The sequence below is a fragment of the Gorilla gorilla genome, chromosome 8 (assembly GCF_029281585.2).
Source record: "Gorilla gorilla gorilla isolate KB3781 chromosome 8, NHGRI_mGorGor1-v2.1_pri, whole genome shotgun sequence".
Taxonomy (NCBI): domain Eukaryota; kingdom Metazoa; phylum Chordata; class Mammalia; order Primates; family Hominidae; genus Gorilla; species Gorilla gorilla.
The window spans coordinates 38,762,403-38,782,145 of NC_073232.2; the positions used below are offsets into that span (position 1 = coordinate 38,762,403).

The window sequence follows — 19,743 nt, forward strand, 5'->3', positions numbered from 1 at the left end:
TAAACTTTTCTCACGCATACTGCGCTAAGGGCTGCAAGTTGAGGATCTAGATAATGTAATGTACGTTCTTATTTAATTCACCCATGTGATTTTCACAGAGAACATCTTGAAGTGTTATTGATTCAACAAAATGAAGGAGGAGAGGATTGGGGAAACATTTTCTTCTCAGTGAATCTATTTTAAAGCACTGGTTTTGTTGAAAATGATTTTTTGAAAATATGGATTGCAGTCAGTTTTCATGTAAAAGTCAAACCCTGATGGGTTTCCTTCCAGTTCTCTGTAGAGGGGATGGGATCAGCTGGAGTAGTTGAAGACAAGAAATAGCCATCCTGAAATCAGGGTAAATTTACCTGGCTGGGCTGTGAGGAATAGGCCCTGTGAGTTTCACGGGACCCCTTTCTGAGGCGTTAGATAACTTTATTTTCCTGTTGAATAAGCTCTCCAGAAAAAAAAGAAAAATGAGAACTTCAATGGAACTGGACAATTGCCAAGGGCCTCCCTGCTTTATTTCCATGCACGAATGTGTGTTTCTTACCTTGGAAAGGAAAGTGGGCTGAGCGAGCTAGGCAGTTTCTGATAGACTTTTCCAAGATGCAAAGCCCATCCACTATCCTCTTTGAACTTCAGTATTTAAATCAAAAGAAAAATAGCTTTCCCAGAGGATTCAGATTATTACTAAATATTGCGCAAATTCTATCATTTGGAATGTAAACGCTTACACTCTCTGCCCTTTATACCTCCAACTGTGCCCTCAAACACATTTTCCTGCTCTAGCCAAATTGACTTTCTTACAGTTTATACAGTTTAGTATTTTCCAACCACCTTGCCTTGGTTCAAACTGTGTCCTCCACCTGGCATGCCCTTCCTGCCCTCGACTGCCACTCCTTAGTCTGTTCAGCATCATGGGTCAAGTGCCCCCTGAGTGCCAGGCCCTGTGCTCCATCTGGGGATATACGGGACCTCTCTATTCATCCTATTCTTGTTTCAAGTTGTCTTCTTTTTCTTTCTTTCTTTTTTTTTTTTTTTCCTGAACAATTCTCTCTCTAGGACTTACTTATTGTCTAAGACATTTCATGTAGCCCTCCCTTGACATTCTCATGCAACATCTTTTGTACTGTTGCTTTTATGTAACTTACGAGTTCGTATATTCGTATTTGATGCAATTATCTAATTTCTCTGGCTAGGCTTGTGGTTCTCTCTTATTGTCCATCTTTAAAAAGATTTTAAAGAAAAGAACAAGAAAAAGGTATGCCCGACATTAAACTCAGAGTCATTACAAATCAGAGCCAGAAGGGTCTCATACTTAACTAATGCTCATCCCCCCAGGAAAGGGAAGTGTCTTGCCAAGGCCACACAGTTGATCCAAGGCAGGCCTAGAAGCCCGGGGCTCCTGATCACTAAGCTGTGCTTCTCCCCTTTGCAACGTTGCCTCTGTAGCTGCTCGGAGCTATTTATTGGGAACTTTTCAGGGCCCAGCATTGTGAGAGACTCAGTGATATGTGAACTCCAACAGAGGAGCTTATAAGCCTAGCTGGGGGAGTAGAACACATTAGAATTGAAAACAAATTATAATAATGCAAGGCATGAGATCAGAAGTGCCAGGAGATTTTTTAAAGAAAGGAGAGAATTGATCTTGTCATAATCATCTGGGAAGGCCCCCTGGAGGAGGCAGCCTAGCCTGTCCCTTCAAGGGTGGTCAAGTAGTCAGGTGAAAGGAAGACATGGTGGGAGAGCCTGGTGAAGGAGTCATTGCCTCTCTACCCCGCCATGCCTCTGCCCCTTCTTCTGTCTCCCATGTGTCTGCATACGCCGATCAATCCCATGACCTCCCAGCAGAAATTCAAGGGAAAGAAAAGAGGCCCTCACAATCAGACGGCGTGAATTTCCTGTAATTTAGAGGAAACAGTGGGGTTCCTCTGTCCCCATCTGTCTTTCATTTGTTCTTGCCCTGAATGGTTCCAGCCTTCTCCAATTGAGGTCCGTTTAAACATTTTCTGGCTTTTCTTGTTTTTATGATATTTGGCAAAACCTAATTATTTGACTTGAGCACTTCATTGGGGCCATATGAAACAAGGGACAAAGGTGACAGTTGAATGAGATGCAAGGCTAGGGGTCAGGTGGGGGTGGGAATGCTCACCCCATTCTAAGTGTTGGTTACTGGCTCAATTGCTTGGGGAAGGAGAGAGAGTATGGACCCATGTGAATTACACCATGTCCAAAGGAGGCAGACTGGTGTGGAGAAGGACCCAGCAGCAGAGAACTCTCATTGCTCTGACTCTTCAAAGCCAAGGCAATAATCATGGGTAGCATTTAAAAAGAGCTCACCAGGAATTCTTTTAAGTGCTTTTCACATTTTCAGTCCATTCTCACAACAACCTATTAGATAGGTACTCTAATTCTCATTTTATTGGTGAGAAAACTGAAGTTAGATAATTTGCCAAATACCTAGGTTCAGACCCAACAGTGTGGCTTTAAGACCTGTGTGGTTAACTCTTACCTCTCTACCCACTCAATGTGAGTAGGCATTTGTGGAGGGATATCCCATGCCTTAAAATCTTTATTTCGGGGATGGTACACTTGAGTGTCACTGGTTCCAGGGCCAGAAATGCAAACATGGGGTGTCTGCCCTATATCTGGGGGTACAGTAGGCAGCAGTGGGGCATTTGAGCAGCTGATAAGCCCCTGCCCCAGGAGAATGGCACCCTTTTGGAATGAAGACTCAGTCCTCTACAAGATTTTTAATTAGAAGTTAGAAATCCATATTTGTATGGACAATCTTCAGACTTAAAGATTGTCCCACATGTGAAACCCTGTGTATCAGCAGGGCGTTGCCAAGCTCAGCACACTGGGGACAGTAGTTGGTCCTCAGGCTGTCAGCCTGCAGCCCCCTGGCTGTGTCACATAATCCCAAAGCATCTCCGAAATTTGGTGTCCTCCTTGGTCCAGTAGGGATCACAGTAGATCGTAGGACATTGAGGTATGGAGTAACTGGTCTGAGATCAGAGCTCTAAAGAGGGTCGGAGCTGGGACTTGGGCAGGTGGACTGACTCAAGCAGCTCATATCCTCATGCTGTTCTCACTCACAGGCAGAATTCTGGCAGCAAATGATCTGAATTAGAAGTCAGCCGACCTGGGTCCTGGGTCAGGGTCTGCGTATGAGTGCAGCTATGATGTAAAAGAGGGTGAGGCCAGAGCATCCCCAAGCCGCTTCCAGCCCTTCTGTTGCACTCCAATGCATTGACCAGAAAGGCCCACCATACACTAGCATTACAAAATATTGCCCAGGATGTGTCCGAGGATAAATTATGATAGCATACAGATAATGATTTTATAGTTCAAGAACATCTATAGAAGGTGATTATGCCCTTAAGAAATATACTAAATGCTGTGTTTAGTGTAAAGTCACAATCCACACTGGTCCTTACCTCCCAAGGTTAAAAGCATACTGTATTTCTAAAGTGTTCTGGCAGAATATTCTTCATCGGGCACCTGGCTTGCACTAAAAACCCATGCATTTTACCTTTATCTGAGTTTCAAAGAAAGTATCAGTGCACCCATCTGGAATATATATTAGAATTCTAGGGGGCTCTTGACACCATTGGCTCAATGGAAGATATGGTATTTCCGGACGAGCCAATAGTAAAATTGTTAATAATAATAGTGGTTTGTATTTATATAACATCTTATGGTTTAGAAAACAGTTTCACATATACACAATTAGGTTCTAGGCTGGTCTTTAAATATCACAATCATTGGGGCAAGCATTAATTTAAAGAATGTAAACAGCAAAGTGAAAATGGAAATGAAATGTGATTGACATCTTCTGCCAGTTATGGCTATTTGAAGCTGTTTGGGGGTGGGGGGAAAGAAAAAGAAAGAAAGTAACATTGGTGTCAAAATATGTAAGCAAATAAAAACTTTCACCCCAAAGTGGAAATGTAAATCAACATTGTGTTAACCAGGAGGATTTGATGTGGGATGTGAAATAAAGTCCACGAGAGACCTGACCCCAGCTCTCTTTTCTGTTTCTCACTCTGGGCAGGTGGAAAATCTCAGATTCCTGAGGCAGCATGATCTTTTCTCCACTCCTTTGGATGCCTGACAATTTGTAAATCCACGAGGAAGTGTTTGTTGCAAGGGCCTTCCTTAACAATCTCATGCAAACAGCATGAAGTGATCAAAAGAAATAACTCTTGTGTTAGATTTCCCTTGTCCAGTTCTGCGGGGTGGCAGAACCAGTACCTCAAACACCTTTGAGAAATGGTGTTCAGGGCTGGAAATTGGTCGAGGTGAGAGAAGCTTTTGCCCTGGGCACCAAATTTAAGAGGAGACCCAAAACCTCAGGAATCAAGATAAATGATAGTTTCATGCAATATTTTCAAACTATCAAAATAAAATATTTTCAAAATATCAAAATTTTAAAAATCCAGGATGAACAGAATGTCATAATTTTAAGTGAAGACAGTATAAATATTGATTTCAAAGCTGACATTTAAGTACTGAATTCACTAGGGGTGGAAACAATGAGGACACCAGGAAACTAGCAGCTGCAGCCATGGGTGTGAGCCCTTCCAGGGTGCCAGGAGCAGTGTTTGGTATCTTACAGGCATTTTTTTCTTGATACACATCGGGGGACCTGATTTGACCTACAGTAAATCCAAATCTATTTGATTATAAGCCGTCTTAGAAAAAGAGTTCCTTTACAGGCTCCATAAATTCCATTACAGTCCACTTTGTCTTTGTTAAATGTATGGGTTGGAAATTACAATTCTTTTATTCACAATGATGATTTTAGACACACAGCTCAGAAAGATCAGCATTCACTTAAAAAATATATTAGCACGCTTGTATCTATTAAGCACTATTGCTTTGTAAGCTCCAGCTGATGATTTTATTAAGTAGACTGCAAAAGGGGAAGAAAAATCAAGGATAATTATAAATTCAAAAATACATAATTCATTGGCATAAAATGATTTAATGGAATGGATGTGGAATTAACTATTTCCTCAAGAAAATAACAGAGATATTCTGATTAAGCCCATAATCTTGTATATGTGAAATTCTAGCCAAACTGATGGGGCACATTTTCTTTTCTGAAACTACCTTTGATAAGAAATGCATTACAAACTCATCAGTTTGGCTTCCTGTTAACAAAGAGACAGCAGCCGTCTGGATCATTCTGGATTCACAGTGAAACTGCCACACCATGTATCCTCCAACTAAAGCTGTGCAAGTTTGACAAGGGGCAGATGAATCCAGGAGTTATTGTGCAGAGGTTTAAATCTATGCGGCAGCTGACGGTTGAAATAATCATCTATATATCGCTCTGAGCTAGCTGGGGAAAGGTTGAAGCTGTATGTTTTCAACATATCTAGTCTAATGGTTAATCTGTTGTCTTGTACGGGGCTCTCGCAGGGTGGACTGGCAGCACACGCTGACAGCTTCGAGGAATTGCTCACGGTAGATGTGGTTCGCCTTGCTTTCCAAAGTACTGGGTGGATGAATCTAACTTAGCTTGAGTTGGAAAATGTGAAACTCATCTGACTCATGACCTCAAACACGAGCGGACCAGCAGGGCTAATAGCAGGTTGGGTGGTAGGGACAGTAGAGTCACTAAACTACCTCTGTTCCTCCCAATGTCCCCAGATCTGTGCACTTCAGGTGGGCTCCACAGGTATTTCTTTTGTTATTTGGCTGTCTTGGCAGGTTGGGAAGAACATTGTTCTTTGCGGAGACTGGAAAGCAAGGGAAATGTGAGAAGATTAAACTACTGCAGGGGTCAGCAAACTTTCTCTGTCAAAGGTCAGCGAGTTAATATCTTAGTCTTTGCAACCCATATGGTCTCTATGGCAAGTCCTCAACTTTGTCGTTAGAGATGGAAGCAGCCAGGGATGGCTGGTAAACCAACAACTGTGGCTATGGTCTGATAAAATTTTATTATAGCCACCAAATTTCATATCTTTTTAGTGGGTTACCAAATATTATTATTCTTAAATTTTTTTTCCCCAATGACTTAAAAATGTAAAGACACTCTTAGCTCATGTGATGTACAAAAACAGGTGGCAGGCTACAGTTTGCTGACCGCTGAACTTGAGAGAGATGAGAAAGAAGCAGCTGTTAGTGCCCAGGATGTGGCAGGTTTCATCCCTACTCTAAAAGTTGTCCCTCACAAACGCAGACTGCAAGTGCTAGGGCAACCTAAAGGAGTCAGGTTTAACTTTTGCCACAAAGCCGAAAGTTGGCTTTTGGTGTCAGGAGTAGGGAGTAGGGACAGAAGGAAAGGAAAGTTGGGAGGGGCTGTTTGTATTGGACTTCTATACATTCCCCAGCCCTCCCAGTTGGATGTACAGTAAAAATGATCTCCCATCTCCTAGTACCTTCCCATTCTCCAAACCCCATAGCAAAAATTCAGGGATGTTCTCGAATTTTTCTTTTCAATTGTGCATTTCCTCTTAGAATTCCATTGTTCATCTCCGTGTCTCATCTCTAAGAAACTAATACCTAGTGATCTTTGCTTGAGACTTTTCTTTGCCCTTGAGGTAATAGAGAGTCTATTCCAGGGAAAAAGAAAAGGGCTAAAGGCAACCAGAAAATTGCAAAAGGATTTTCTACTGAATACTGAACAGGGTGGAGTGTTGGGCAATGATTCTAACAGGTCAAGTCTACAGCGAAGATATATGAGCTGCGATTCTAGATATGGGGGGCTTTGGTACATGCTGAGTTCCTCTCAGGATGCATACAGAACATAGTTTGAGACTGGGGTTGAGGGCCTATGGCATGGGTAGCATGGGCACATCTAATTTACCCAATTGGATTCTGGAGGATCCATTAGGCCTGCAGTATTTTGTAGAGAACACTGCATTCCACGTCATGTGGATTCTGTTAATATATTTATATAGTACTTTTTTTCTCTCTCCTATGGAGGAGCTGAATTCTTTCATTACTCTGTGTTGATGGACTCAAACTTACACAATTCAGGTTTCCTAGGCAGTGAATAGAGCCAGAAATATACCCTGTGATTAACTTCTACATAACCTATTGTTCCTTAAAGTCTCCCTCCCCATTTTCCTATTAGCTCCACAAAAGCCAGAAATGCAAAAGCTCCAACAAGCCTCCCTTCCCTGCCCTGGCAGCCTACCATGGGGTGGGCACTCCCTATGCCTGTCCTAGGGCAGTACAGGTCACTTAGACATTTTTTTAAATTCTTATTCTGCATAACGATAGATTTTTTAAAAACTGATACCCATTAGGTTTTCCAAGTAAATGTGTTTCCTATTTCCTAGCTAGAAGTTGTGAAATTATCCTGCCAGAATAATGTATATGATAATGTGGTTGTTTAATTTTAGAGAGGTGTATATGTTTGAGATATTATGATCGTTGGGGTTGCTTTTAAGGGGCAGCATCTTTCTTCTTTTCCTAATCTGTGGATTAATGTTAGCCGTGATGTCAGAGGTTGCAGTGAACTAAGATAACGCCACTGCACACCAGCCTGGGCAACAAAGACCCCTTGTCTCAGAAAAAGAAAATATTAGCCACGATCTTTCAAAAAATAGATTTATAGTTGATTTTTATGAAGAATACTGCAGTGCTTATCAAACTTCCTGGTGATATGTGCTATTCCAAGGTTGTCAGGCAAGAAACTCTCATTCCAAGGACATCACCCACTTTAACTCCCCTGCACCCTGATACTGCCCACTACTCTCTGGGCGTAGAACTTGGCTCCATTGCCTGGCTTACCTGATCCTAGCTGTGCTTAACAGCTCAGCCTCGTCGGTGGACACATGGCATTCCCCACCGTGGGATCCATCCCGAAACAGCAGTCAAGTGCTCCTTTACAGCAATCATACTACCAAATTCACAGTATGGGTTGTTCAGCTGGCATGTATTATTATTTTTGTGGTTGTTTTCCCATCATCGCTTAAGGAAACAACCACACCCTCTCACCAGTCTGGTTCGTGTGAGAAACAGCCAGGCACCATTCCATCCTCCAATCCAGAGATTGCGCTCTTGTGGCCATGCCGTAAGACTTTGAGAGTTAACTTGCACAAACTTTCTGGTGAAAGTCTTAAACAGTCATATCAGAGAGAGCTTAGGTCAGCTTGGGAGTTTTGTCCGTGGTGAATTACATTTTGCAACACGACTGTTGTAAAATTCCAGGAATTTTACCATCACTCCATACCCTTCATTTTAGTAAAACAACATTTGAAACACCCACTTTTCATTGGTGTTGCTGACGGCCGAAGGAAATGCCGTGGATCTGTCTTTCTGAGGAGTGGCAAACTCACGGCATTTAATGTTAGGCACTGATACCACAACTAAGCGGGCTGACCAAGCCGGCAGTTCGAGACAGACAGCAAAAGTTTATCACCAAGGATTGATGACTCGGAATATAATGATTATTCAGTAGAATTTGTTTTAGCAGACTTCAGGAAAGAATGGGTCTGATCCTGCTGCTAAACTGAGTTTTCGGTGTCTGTACATGTTGTGGGGTGACGGGGAACTCAGTATATTTTTGGAAATTATACCAAGAAGATTGTCTTCTGAATTTCCAGAAGTATTATCCCTACTGATACAGATGAAAATAAGACAGCAAAAAGAATTGCAGGAAGTCATCAGGGTAAAAGAAAGGGAAAAAAATGGCAATTCAACTGTAAGGGAGAAACTTCCAGTTTGATTCAAAGCTATTCAATGTTAAAATTGTTTGGAACTTTTCTAAAAGAAATTTCACTATGGATTAATTTCCATTTTCTTTTCTCCTTATTGTTTGGCAGTCAAGGTTGCAGCTAGATCACGCTATTCCAAAGATCCATTTGAGTTCAAGAAGGAGACTCCCAATTCTCGGCTTGTGACCGAGCCAGGTGAAGGAAGACTGGGACCCATTCCCATTTTTAATAACTACCCTGCACCCCTCAACATTCTACTTTACCATGCTGAGCTCAGTTGAAGAAGAGCGATGCACTACTGTGGATTTCAGCTTGCACTTAGCTTGTTGGGCAGCAAAATACCAAAAGGGAAAACCGTAAAAAACGATTAACGATAATTAAAACGACCTCACCCCCAAACTGGCAGCTTGTGCAAGACTTTAGTCGGAAGCCCTGTTAGCTAGATGCCTTTGTGTTCAAACCACTTTGCATGACTCTTATTCTGAGTGACTCCAGTGTGAATATGACATTACTAATGACCTGCTAAGTGTGTACAGATGTGGGTTTCTCCAGATGTGGTGATTAATAACATAATGGAGATAGTAGTTGACTCATGTTTATGAGTTGTTTGCCTTTCATTACGTTTCTGAGTTTATTTGCTTTGAACTGTTTTTTAACTCCAGCCAACAAACTCACCTTTAAATCTTAAAGGGCATCATCCCCTTAAATCTCACTGGGGAAACAGGGCAGAGGGAATGTGCCCCAGGCTAGAGCTGAGCATCAGGTCCATCCTATGCAGGCATTAGACTGAATTAGGGAAGGCTGGGAGTTGCAATCATTGCCCCATTTCACTCCAAGGACCATAAAGACGCTTGGTAAACCCTGACACGGTGTTTGCAGTCTGGTGAGGCTGATAAACGAAGATATTTCTTTTTTAAAAAATCTAGTGAAATATGTAACCATTTTGAAGTAAGCCCAGAGTTCTGGCCAGTGTTTCTGGAAGACGTTGCTTGCTTTTGCTTGAAAACAGAATGCTGATGAAAAGTCGAGTAAAATGTTGTTACAGATGTTCAACTCTGCATTAAGGCTGTTGGAATTACCACCACATCTTAAATCAATTCCCAGAACATTGTCTGGAGGTTATGTCATTGAAATAACGAATCCTCTTTAGTCAAGTATAAGCAAACATGTTAAAACATCATTGTAACTTTAAATTAAACTCTAGCGCAAACCAGGGGATCTGAAGCCTCATTAGACTTGCCTGACATTTTTCTAGCACTGAGTCTTCCCAAACTGTAAAACTGTTAGATTCAGTGCCTATTAGACAAGGGAGCGCTGGGAAGTTACAACAGCACATTAAGTGTTATACTTAGGGATGTGCAAAAACAAGCCCTTGAATTTTATGAGTACTTGGAGACTGGATGGAGTTCAGCTCCTATAAAATTCCACGTTAGATTCCTGAACTTGTTTGTGTTCTAAAGAAGTCAGGTTTCTTTAAAGGATCATATCTTCATGTGGCTTCTGCAGCATGAAGGCAAGTGAAAATGCCATAGATGGAGGTGTATTGTAATTAGCCGAAATGTAGGTTAAATAAGAGCTTGTAAATTTGCATCGTCATGAGGTAGTGGCCCATTACTTCAACACATTTGTCTTTCATGAAAGTGAGTAAATTTAAGTCTCCCTTTTAATTCCATTTTTATTCCTCTCATGTAGTCACAGAAGCCATGAAATGAAAATTATATTTTATAGCTTAACTAAAAGTTTTCCTAGATCTGCTTTCTTTATGCAGAAATTGATAGGATCCATATAAAGGCTAATAATTAAATATGGTTTATATCCTACTTATGAGAAAGAAGTTATCACTGCTTCTCTTGAGGGACCTAAGCCATATGTAATGGTCTCCATTACACAGCGTTCATATATTTAAGCTGGAGACATTTTCCCCCATCTCTTCAGGGAATAGATCTGCATTTTCAGGCTGTGAGTGCAGGAGGAAACCTTTAAACACAAGTTTCGTTTTGGAGAACAAATCCCAGTTTAAATGCAGTGTGATTATGATGGATGATCTTTCTGAGTTGCAATGAAAATAAATAGTTTCTTTGCATAGAAGAGGCATAACTTTACTACCAGAATGAGGTGTCTCCCTGGAGCTGGCTAACAGGTATTAACTTGCAACTCTCCCATCTGAAGATCAGTGTAGCAACAAGGTGTAAAGATAATTACCACTTAACCAAAGAGGATTATTTGTTATAGGCCCAATGCAAAAAGGGAAGCCAATGCTCAGCAAAATAATCCCACAGGCATGCTAGGGAGGATGACTTCTGTTCAGGTCTTAACTCATCTAGATTCATTGTGTAACTGGACACAACCATGGTAACATCTGGTGACCTTGAAAAATGCTAGCCGTGGTAGACTAGGTTAGATAAAAACCTTTGGATGTGGGATTATAACCTTAAGAAGTCTAACTGAATTATAACCTTAAGATGAGAAAAACAGAACTTGCACCCCGACTAGAGTGACTCACATGCACGCACACAAACACACACGTGTTATTTGCTCCAGCATGCTACACAACCAGTCTAGGTCACCCTGAACACAATACACCAATTGCAAGTGGCCCATATTAAAAGATGACCTTGTCTTATAGGTCTAGTTAGTGCAAGACTTTCTACTTCATTCTAAGATGGGGAAAGTGCGAAAGCATACCTACACACACACACACACACACACACAGACACACACACACACACACACAGACACACACACACACACCCTCGCTGCCTTTCTACCCCATTATTGCCTCAGATGCCTGGTCCCCTATCCTGTAAAAGGAAGATGAATTCAGGTCAAGCTCAGAGTGCCTGTTTGCTTGCCGAGAGATGCATATCAACTCTAAGTGATTTTTTCAATACCATTTATGTGGCTTGTATTTATTTCCTTTAATCTTTTAAGTGCTGTTTAGTCTCTGTGTGATTTGCTTTGGATACTCATTTCTGATAAGATGCGATATCATCCCAGCCACATAGTCTCTGCCTGGAGCTCTAAATGACTGATACGGTCTCGGCCTGAGCTTGGGCCCTGGTGGGTGTCAGAGGAAGCAGGTGGTACAGGGGGTCGGCTGTGGGTGTTTGCAGGTGCTTTCTTGCCTTCATTTCTTCTGGTCTCACTCTCACCTTACACCACAGTCATTCCCTTTTCCTGCATCAGCCAGGGTTTAGACAAGCCCAAACTGACAGCAGAATAGGAGAGTGTAAAATGTGTAATACTTTGAAGCAGGATTGGAGGGTAGTTGGATTATTAAAATAGCTTTGGAAGCATGTATCATAACCTACTAAATTTATTTAGCGTTTTCAGGGAAGTACCATATAATGCATGCTCTAATATGGGTCTTCCTGGATAATACCAAGTAGCTGACATGGCACTTTCTCCCCCATCTAAGACTCCTACACCATTAACATATATCAAGTCTCTTTTGATGTCATCAGTGCTAATATTTCTCTTCTTAGCTTTAAGGTAACTGCTGTGCATTCTGAGTTTCAGGGTGCTTTCCTCCTAGTCTGTGTTGCAGTCAACTATAAGAATCCAAAGATCTTATTTTTCCTTCTTGACATTACAGCTTTAGCCTGAATTGTGGGGGTGGGGAGAGGAGGACTAGAATTTTGCCGCTGATGCCCCTGGGTGACAGGCTGGGTTTGCATCTGCTAATTATCAAGCAGTTCTCTTAAAAAGAAGCATGATGCAGGCTAATACATCTGCCAAGCTTATTAGTGGGTGTCTTTGGGCAAGAGCAGTAGAGTGTGCTGTGGTGTTTCTAAGTGAAGCTTCACATTGCTTAGCAATCTGTGTGGTTTAGACATTTGGAAAACAGCTTTTGGTTTCCAATCCCCTGTGCTGCCCTCCATCCCTGCCCCGCTGTTGCATCATCAGAGATTTCATTCAATGGCAACCTCCTCCTTCATTCCGGGGCTCTCCTCCAACCTCACCAGCCCCGGTGCTCCTGTCTTCATGGGTTGAAAAAGGACCCCGTTGGCACAGCCCCACAAGCCCTCCCTCCTGGCAGTTGGAGGGATAAGAGCTGAGTTGGGCTGGGGATTATTGAGCCAGCATGCACCAATGTGCCCCGATCTGATTGAAACATTGGCTGTCAAGGCCTTGAATCCTTGCCTCTTTTCAACGCTCTTTCTCTGGTATGCAGGGGTTAGGAACCAGCTAAGTTGGTTCATCTGGAGAAGCAGCAGGCTGGCAGTTATGCTGACATTTCAAATACAACTTTATTTCTGATTTTGGTTACAACAAAACGCAGTCGATTACTGGGCAAAGCAAAGTAACCAAAATTAACTCTAAGAATAATGATAAGTATTTTTTTTGGTATACAGATAAATCATGATTTCTTTTTTTTTTTTTCTTATGGCAGGGTGTTTAAAAACTGTTTTAGTCTGTTTAAAGTGTATGTTCAAAGGCTGGAGTGTAAAGAGGTGATGCCTTCACCTTCTCTAAGCCGGCCTCTTTGACTAACACATTTGGTCTTTGTCATTGGGTCCTAAAAAACAGCCATGAATTCCTAGTGAGTGACTGAGCCTTGAGTGTGTGTCCTTTGATATTTTGCCTGTATTGCACAGTCTGCCCTCAAACTGTTCATAATCTCATGAGCTGCCTGTATTTCCAGTTGAAGATGAGCAGCCGTCAACACTATCACCAAAAAAAAAGCAACGGAATGGAGGCATGCGGAACTCACCCAACACCTCGCCTAAGCTGATGAGGTAAGGAGAGGGGCTGGTTGCCCACGGTTTCCCTCTTAGCCCTTCTCTTCCTCCCCTCGCCCCCTCCTCACCCTGCCAGGCCCAGAGTCTCCCCTCCCCAGCAAGCCCGGGGTGGGGGAGGGGAGCGGGATCGTTAGATGGCTTCTTAAAGGCTGGAGTATTTATTCTGTCAGCTTGTCAGCAGTTAATGATAGAGCTGAAAAAATTCTGTCATGAAAAACAGTTTGAAAAGCTGTTTGAAAAATACATAGGCTTTAAAGTCTTAGCTGTCACCATGTCCTGGCTGTGTGTAGTTCCTAAACAGCAGTGGCACTAATGACGGCGGTAACCAATCAGAGGAACTCGTGTGGTTAGTTTGCCTGCGGCAGTCTCTTTCTGCTGGAGTCCCTCCGAGGACTGTTTTCTGTACTTAAGGCCATATGTGAGATGTATCATCACAATCAAAAATGAACCTGAAGATTACCTTCCTTTTATCCTGTCGATTGAAATCAAATTTCTGTTAATTGATTTTGACTGATAAAAAAAAGTCTAATAATCTGTGGACTTGCCAAAGCAAAGTTCAAAAGTAATCCAGTTCTGCTCAGGCTAAAAGCAATATTAATTATGAAATACAGCATGCATGTACATGTTCCCTTCCTTCCTTCCTTCCTTCCTTCCTTCCTTCCTTCCTTCCTTCCTTCCCTCCCTCCCTCCCTCCTTCCTTCCCTTCTTCCCCCTCCCTCCCTCCCTTCCTCCTTCTCTCTCTTTCTCCCTCACTTCTTTCTTGACTATGGCTTCCTCTGGTAAATAGCAAGTGAAGTCAAAGTTCAACAGCGTTCTGCAGTTTCTTCTTCTTGGCCTATCTGTCTTTTATCTCCCCTTTTTGTCTTCAATTCATCTGCCAATCCCAGCATTTTTTTCCTCCGACATCCTGACTCTCTACCACCCAAAGGAAACAGGAGTGATTTCAGATTTGCACTGCTCACCCTATGTGGTTTCTGCTCTGGAAATGCCTGCCATCTTGACATTACTTTTGTCTTTTCATGGCCACCGGCTTTGATTTTTGAAATACAGTAGTGGTGATTTCCACTCCCCATATTCAATAACATTTGCATGTTCCTGGCCCTCCACATCCACCTTTCTGGAAAATAGGCAAGGGCAGTCTTTCTTCGTGTGGTTGAGGACACAGGTTTTCCGTGGAAGACTCACCCCGCCCAACTCCTTTTCCATATCACCATCTATGCCTGTTAAATGTTTCCTTAAAAGTTCTCTGCCTTCCGGTTCACCCAGCCTTCCTTGGGTTTGGCTGATTTGCATGCTTGTTTACAGTTTATGAGGAGGAAAAAATGTGCCAACTGCCAAGCTTTTCGTTTTTATGATGCCAGTTGTCATGCTAGCATTCATTTCCTATTTACTCACCTTTAGGTAATCACCTTTTCTAATTCTAATAGTCATTCCCATTTAAAGTAGAGAAAAGCCCAGCCACTTTTCTTCGCCTAAATTTAGAGAAGCAAATAAATAAATAAAGAGAAGTCTGAAAAATCTGAAACCTTTGGAGCCAAATTCCCTGTCCCTGTTTGCTATGTAAAGTATGGCTCATTTCTTTGATCTTGAGTAATAATAATTCTGAGGAGTTATACTGTTTTCATATGCTTCAAAGCTGTGTCAAAGTTTTGCTGCTTAAGGGTACTTCTTTATTCTGTTGGCTCTTGGGTACCAAGATGACAGGTCTTCTGTATGAGGTGGAGGCTTTTTTAAGTCGTAGCCTTCAGCAAAACATCAAATTACCAAATCCAGGGTAACATACTTCTACACAAATGCCTTTCCTGTAGATATATTATACCATATATATTAAATACTTTAGTGTTACATGCTACATTTTATGTGCAATAGAAAGTGATGGTTTGAGGTAGCCTTGGGGGGACTTTTTTTCCACAAGCAGAAAAAGCTAGTGTATATCGTATCAAGTATGGTTTTTACAGGACTTTCTGCCCGAAGGCCTTTGTAAATAAGTAATGATCAACAGATTGGCTGTGGGTTTTTGAAAAGCATGCCTGTGTCAGTTTGCATGATGGGGGAGAATTTTCAAAGTGGATCTTGCTTTCATTCGTTGCTGGAGAGGGGCTGAGGGAGGCAGTCATCCTGGGCTGGAGCTGTCTGTTTCATGGTACATCAGAATTGCTAAACGTGGGTCAGGTGGTGAGTGGAAACTTGCCAAGCTACGGAACTCGGGCTTCTCGTGTTGGTTGCCTTTGGGCTGCTGCTAAGGCCTCAGTTCCTGTCTCTGGGATGTCTTATCCCACCAGCCCACCATGGTCTCCCTTCGCAGCCCAGCTGGAATGGGCCATCCCATGACAAGTGAGAAAGTCTTAGACACTCCTCCCTTACCACGTCTTTCTATGTCCCAGGTGCTCCACATTCTCCATCTGACCTGGGAGCAAAGATGGACCCCTCCTGAGCCCTCTCTCCATTTCCCTTGACTTCCAGTTTACAGAAAGACCCCAGGGCCCTTTGTTTTACATTTGAATATCTGGCACTGGCAATGAAGTCATGGGTCCATTTTTGCTAAACCCCCTTTGTTGATTGGCAGAAAACAAGGGCTCTCCCAGCTCCCTGTGGCTTTTCCAATTGCCCCCACCTCTTCCGACACCTGCTTTGTACTCTCCAGTAAATGGGACTTTCAGGTCCTATTCCTCATGACCTGAAAAATCCATAAAGGAAGCTAATGACTTATTTGAAGTGGATTTTTCGACATGAGTTTGTGGCTTGCAGTTTGAGCAGAATCAATCATTCTGAATGCGGGCAGGTTTTAGTGGCCTATGGGCAGTGATAGGAATAGCTCCAAGAGGAACTGGAGAGCCTAGAATGGGCTAGGATGGGCTGTAATTTACCACTGTGGCTTCTGCAAATAAAACAGGCTCCTGCGTGAAGGCTCCTTCCAAATCATCTGCCAGCAGGAGATGCAACGGGGACTCTGCACTAATGGTCTTTTCCTCCCCTTTGTTCTTGTATCAGGCTTACCCTAGTGTTTAAGTGTCACTTAACTCTGCACGATCATTAGGTGAACAGCCTTGTTTTGTATATCTGGATCCTGAGGTAGTATGTTTTTGAGTCACCTCGACAGAAAACAACCCTCACGTCCAGATAGAGCTGAATGGCGAGTGTCTGGGCCCTAGGCCGAGGACACACGTGTAATGATGGATAAATTTGGCTCCACACCCGCAGAGGAGGTGTGAGCCATGGAGGCTTCCAAGTCCCCGGCTCTCTCTGCCTGTTATTTCCCTTCCTTCCTGGTCTCTTACTGTGGAATTATTGAAGGAGCCTCCCGTAGTTTTCCTCTAAAATCACCAAGCACCCGTTGCCCAATTCTCCCTACTTAGTGGGGTGGTGCCTTGTAAGGATAGCTATGTCTTTCCTCATTTGTAAAGTCCTAGGGGGGCACAAAGTTTGTCTCTAAATAGCTAAGTCAAGAGTTCTTAATTTGGGGGTCCTTACCAACCCTATGAACCTTCAATGAAAACTCTCTAGGAAGTCTTTCTAGGAAAAAATAAAAAGTACACTTGATCCCCTTTTGACCACAGTTGAAGTAGATTAATGGATTCCTGAAATCTCCATTCAGGATCCCTGGTTACAATCACATTCAGTTTATTCCAGAGCCACCTCCACATAGTTGCATGTACAAATGCTTTTTGGTTGATGAGATTTCTCCAATGGGTAGGTGGTATGGAGTAAACACCTGGGTTCTCACACTGAATCCTCACATGGAATCCAAAAAGTCTGTGCACTTCGGCTGCCTGCTTTTAATCTTTTTCTCAGATTAGCTCCCATCCAGCAAATATTTAGCGAGAGCCTACTGTGTGCAAGTTGTCATGGAAGTTCTTTAAGGAATCTAAAGTCTAGCACCCAAATGACTTTAGATCCCTTAAAGAACTTCCACATAGTCTAATAGATTAGACTAGATCCCTGCCTTCAAAATGCTTATAGTTTAGCAGAGGAGAAGACAAGCACATAAAAACACAGAATTGGGTAAGAACAAGCTGGGGGTTCCACTAGCATGGGCTGTGAGAATAGAAAGAGCTGTCATTACCTCTGGTTTGGGAGGCTGAGCCTGGTTTAGGAGGAGGTCTTATTGAACCTAGTTCCATACCATGAGGAGAATGCTCAACTAATAATATTACTTGTCTAGGTTTACCAGATGCCAGGCATCATTCCGAGACTGGATAACTGTAACTCACTGAGTCCTAACTACAACTCTATAAGTAGATATTACTCTTGCCCCCATTTTACAGGTGAGTATGTTGAGGTACAGAGATGTAAAGTCTGGTAAATCTAGGTAAGTTTTCCCTAATTAGAATGATGGAGGACGTAGAGACAGTGCTCAGACCACAGTAAATGCCTGGGTGTGGCTATAGCCAGGGGTCTTTGGAGTGGCCTAGATGGAGTGGAGAATGTAAGAGTATTCTGGCACCCAGTCATGAAGGCTTTGCTTGTCATAGGCATTAGGAAACCCCTGAAGGTTTTCGAGGAGGCGGTAACCTAACTTGTGTTTTGGGGGAATCACTGGTGGCAGCAGAGAGAAGGGTTGGGAGTCCTCCATCAGGAGATTTCTGAGACACACACTACATAAGCACAGAGGTGTGAAATAGAAGGCCCACTCAACCCCAGCCTCTGCCAAGGCCATTTGGGTGCTAAGCCATTCAGGGTTTGCTGTAGAATAGTAGACCAGGACTGGGATACATAGTTTTCCCAAGGACACACATAATTCCTGACATCAGTCCTGAGACCTAGAGTTTTCCTCTAAAATTATCCTAGTTTTCCTCTAAAATCATCAAGCACCCATGGCCCAATTCTCCCTACTTAGTGGGGTGGTGCCTTGTAAGGATAGCTACATCTTTCCTCATTTGTAAAGTCCTGGGGAGCACAGACTTTGTCTCTAAATAGCTAGGTCAAGAGTTCTTAATTTGGGGGCCTTACCAACCCTATGAACTTTCAATGAAAACTTCAGTGAAAGTTAGGATTTATATAGGATGTATCAGGTGGACAGTTTACACAGATAGCACCCAGCTGGGCTGGCAAGGATAATTGACAACACCCAGAAAAAAGAAATTGAACATTTTGAGGAGAGTTTCATGTCAGGAGACCCAGAAAATATTAGACATTAGTTTCCTGAATCGGAGGCAAAATATGATTTGAGGAAAACAGATTATCCTCTTGGGCATCTCCTGGTCATTAAGTGAAATAAACTCATCTACTTGTTAAGTCTCATCACCTCTCTTTTGACTCAAACCTTTTGTGGGGTCATTTTGTTAGGACTTCTCACATCAGAGCCTGCTAGCATGAAAGATTTTAGTAATAGAAAACGGCAAAATGGACTGAGCCAAGTCACCCTCACAATTCCTTCCACTGGGCAAAAGAAAGAAGGAAGGCAGGGACAGCTTAGCTAAGTAAATTCACCTCTTAATGCACAAACTGATAGCATATGACAGGCCTCCCCCAGGACTGGAGAAGAAAAAAATAGTTGGTGTCATGGTACCGAGGCTTGGGTGGACCACACAGGTCCCTGGACAAGTTCATGCTCAGCAGATGGTCATGACCTTGCCCTCTTGTGTCAAGAGCATCTTGTACAACCTCCTGTAGGAATGATGTACGTGTTGGTTCTCCCAGGCTGTCTCCCAAACATAAAGGCAACAATTTCCTTCTTCTAAAAATGCTGGCTGCCTAACACGAGATGACATCTTAGGTGGCAGCAGGGAAAATAATGCAAGTAGATAGATGCAGAGAAATTGAAAAGGACCCTAGTTCTGCCAGGGTGGCTACAGCCTGGCCTGAGAGTTTTGTCAGTGTGGCTCCAGGGATGGCCGTCAAGTGGGAGATGGGGAGAGGGTGGTGGGCAGTGGTGTCTTGGGGGTGACGATCATTATCAGGAGAGTGGAAGCCCTGTTGAAGGATGAGTTAAGGCAGGAGCCAGGATTTGCTCTGCAAAGCCTCAGGAAGTATCAGGAAATACTAATCACCCAGGAGCCAAGGCACCCAAGAATGAGGCAGATCCAGTTGGAACCATTTATGGTGCTGAACACCCAACTATGAGCCCTTTTGAGGAGACCACCTAAGACCTAATCCAGCCTTTGTGTCTGATACAGGCTGAGACAGACCCGTGTAGCCTGATATTCTTGAACATTGTGCTCAAGGTCTTAGCGACTAGATACCATGTTGTTAAAGAAGGGTAGAACACTGAATTGTAAGTATTGCACTTTGTGAGGACTAGTATTTAATTTGCTTGTTTAAATTTATTTGCTGATTAGCTCATGGGAAGAGAAGTCAGCAAGAGAGAGTCATTAGTGCAGCATCTAGTCAGTAAATCC

The 19,743-nt window shown here is 42.8% G+C and overlaps 1 protein-coding gene across 20 annotated transcripts in view; it reads left to right on the forward strand.

Annotated features, from left to right (window-relative positions):
- Positions 1 to 19,743, forward strand: part of KCNMA1 (potassium calcium-activated channel subfamily M alpha 1) — a 769,792-nt gene that overhangs the window by 655,345 nt on the left and 94,704 nt on the right. For 13 of the 20 annotated variants that reach the window (XM_031015124.3, XM_031015103.3, XM_031015104.3 and 10 more), the window contains one exon: positions 13,309 to 13,402. In XM_031015124.3, coding sequence (XP_030870984.3) covers positions 13,309 to 13,402 — 94 coding nt within the window. Of the gene's footprint in view, positions 1 to 5,706; positions 5,979 to 8,771; positions 8,859 to 13,308; positions 13,403 to 19,743 lie in introns of those variants that run through there. The other 7 variants (XM_063709971.1, XM_055353797.2, XM_063709972.1 and 4 more) reach the window with 2 other exon arrangements.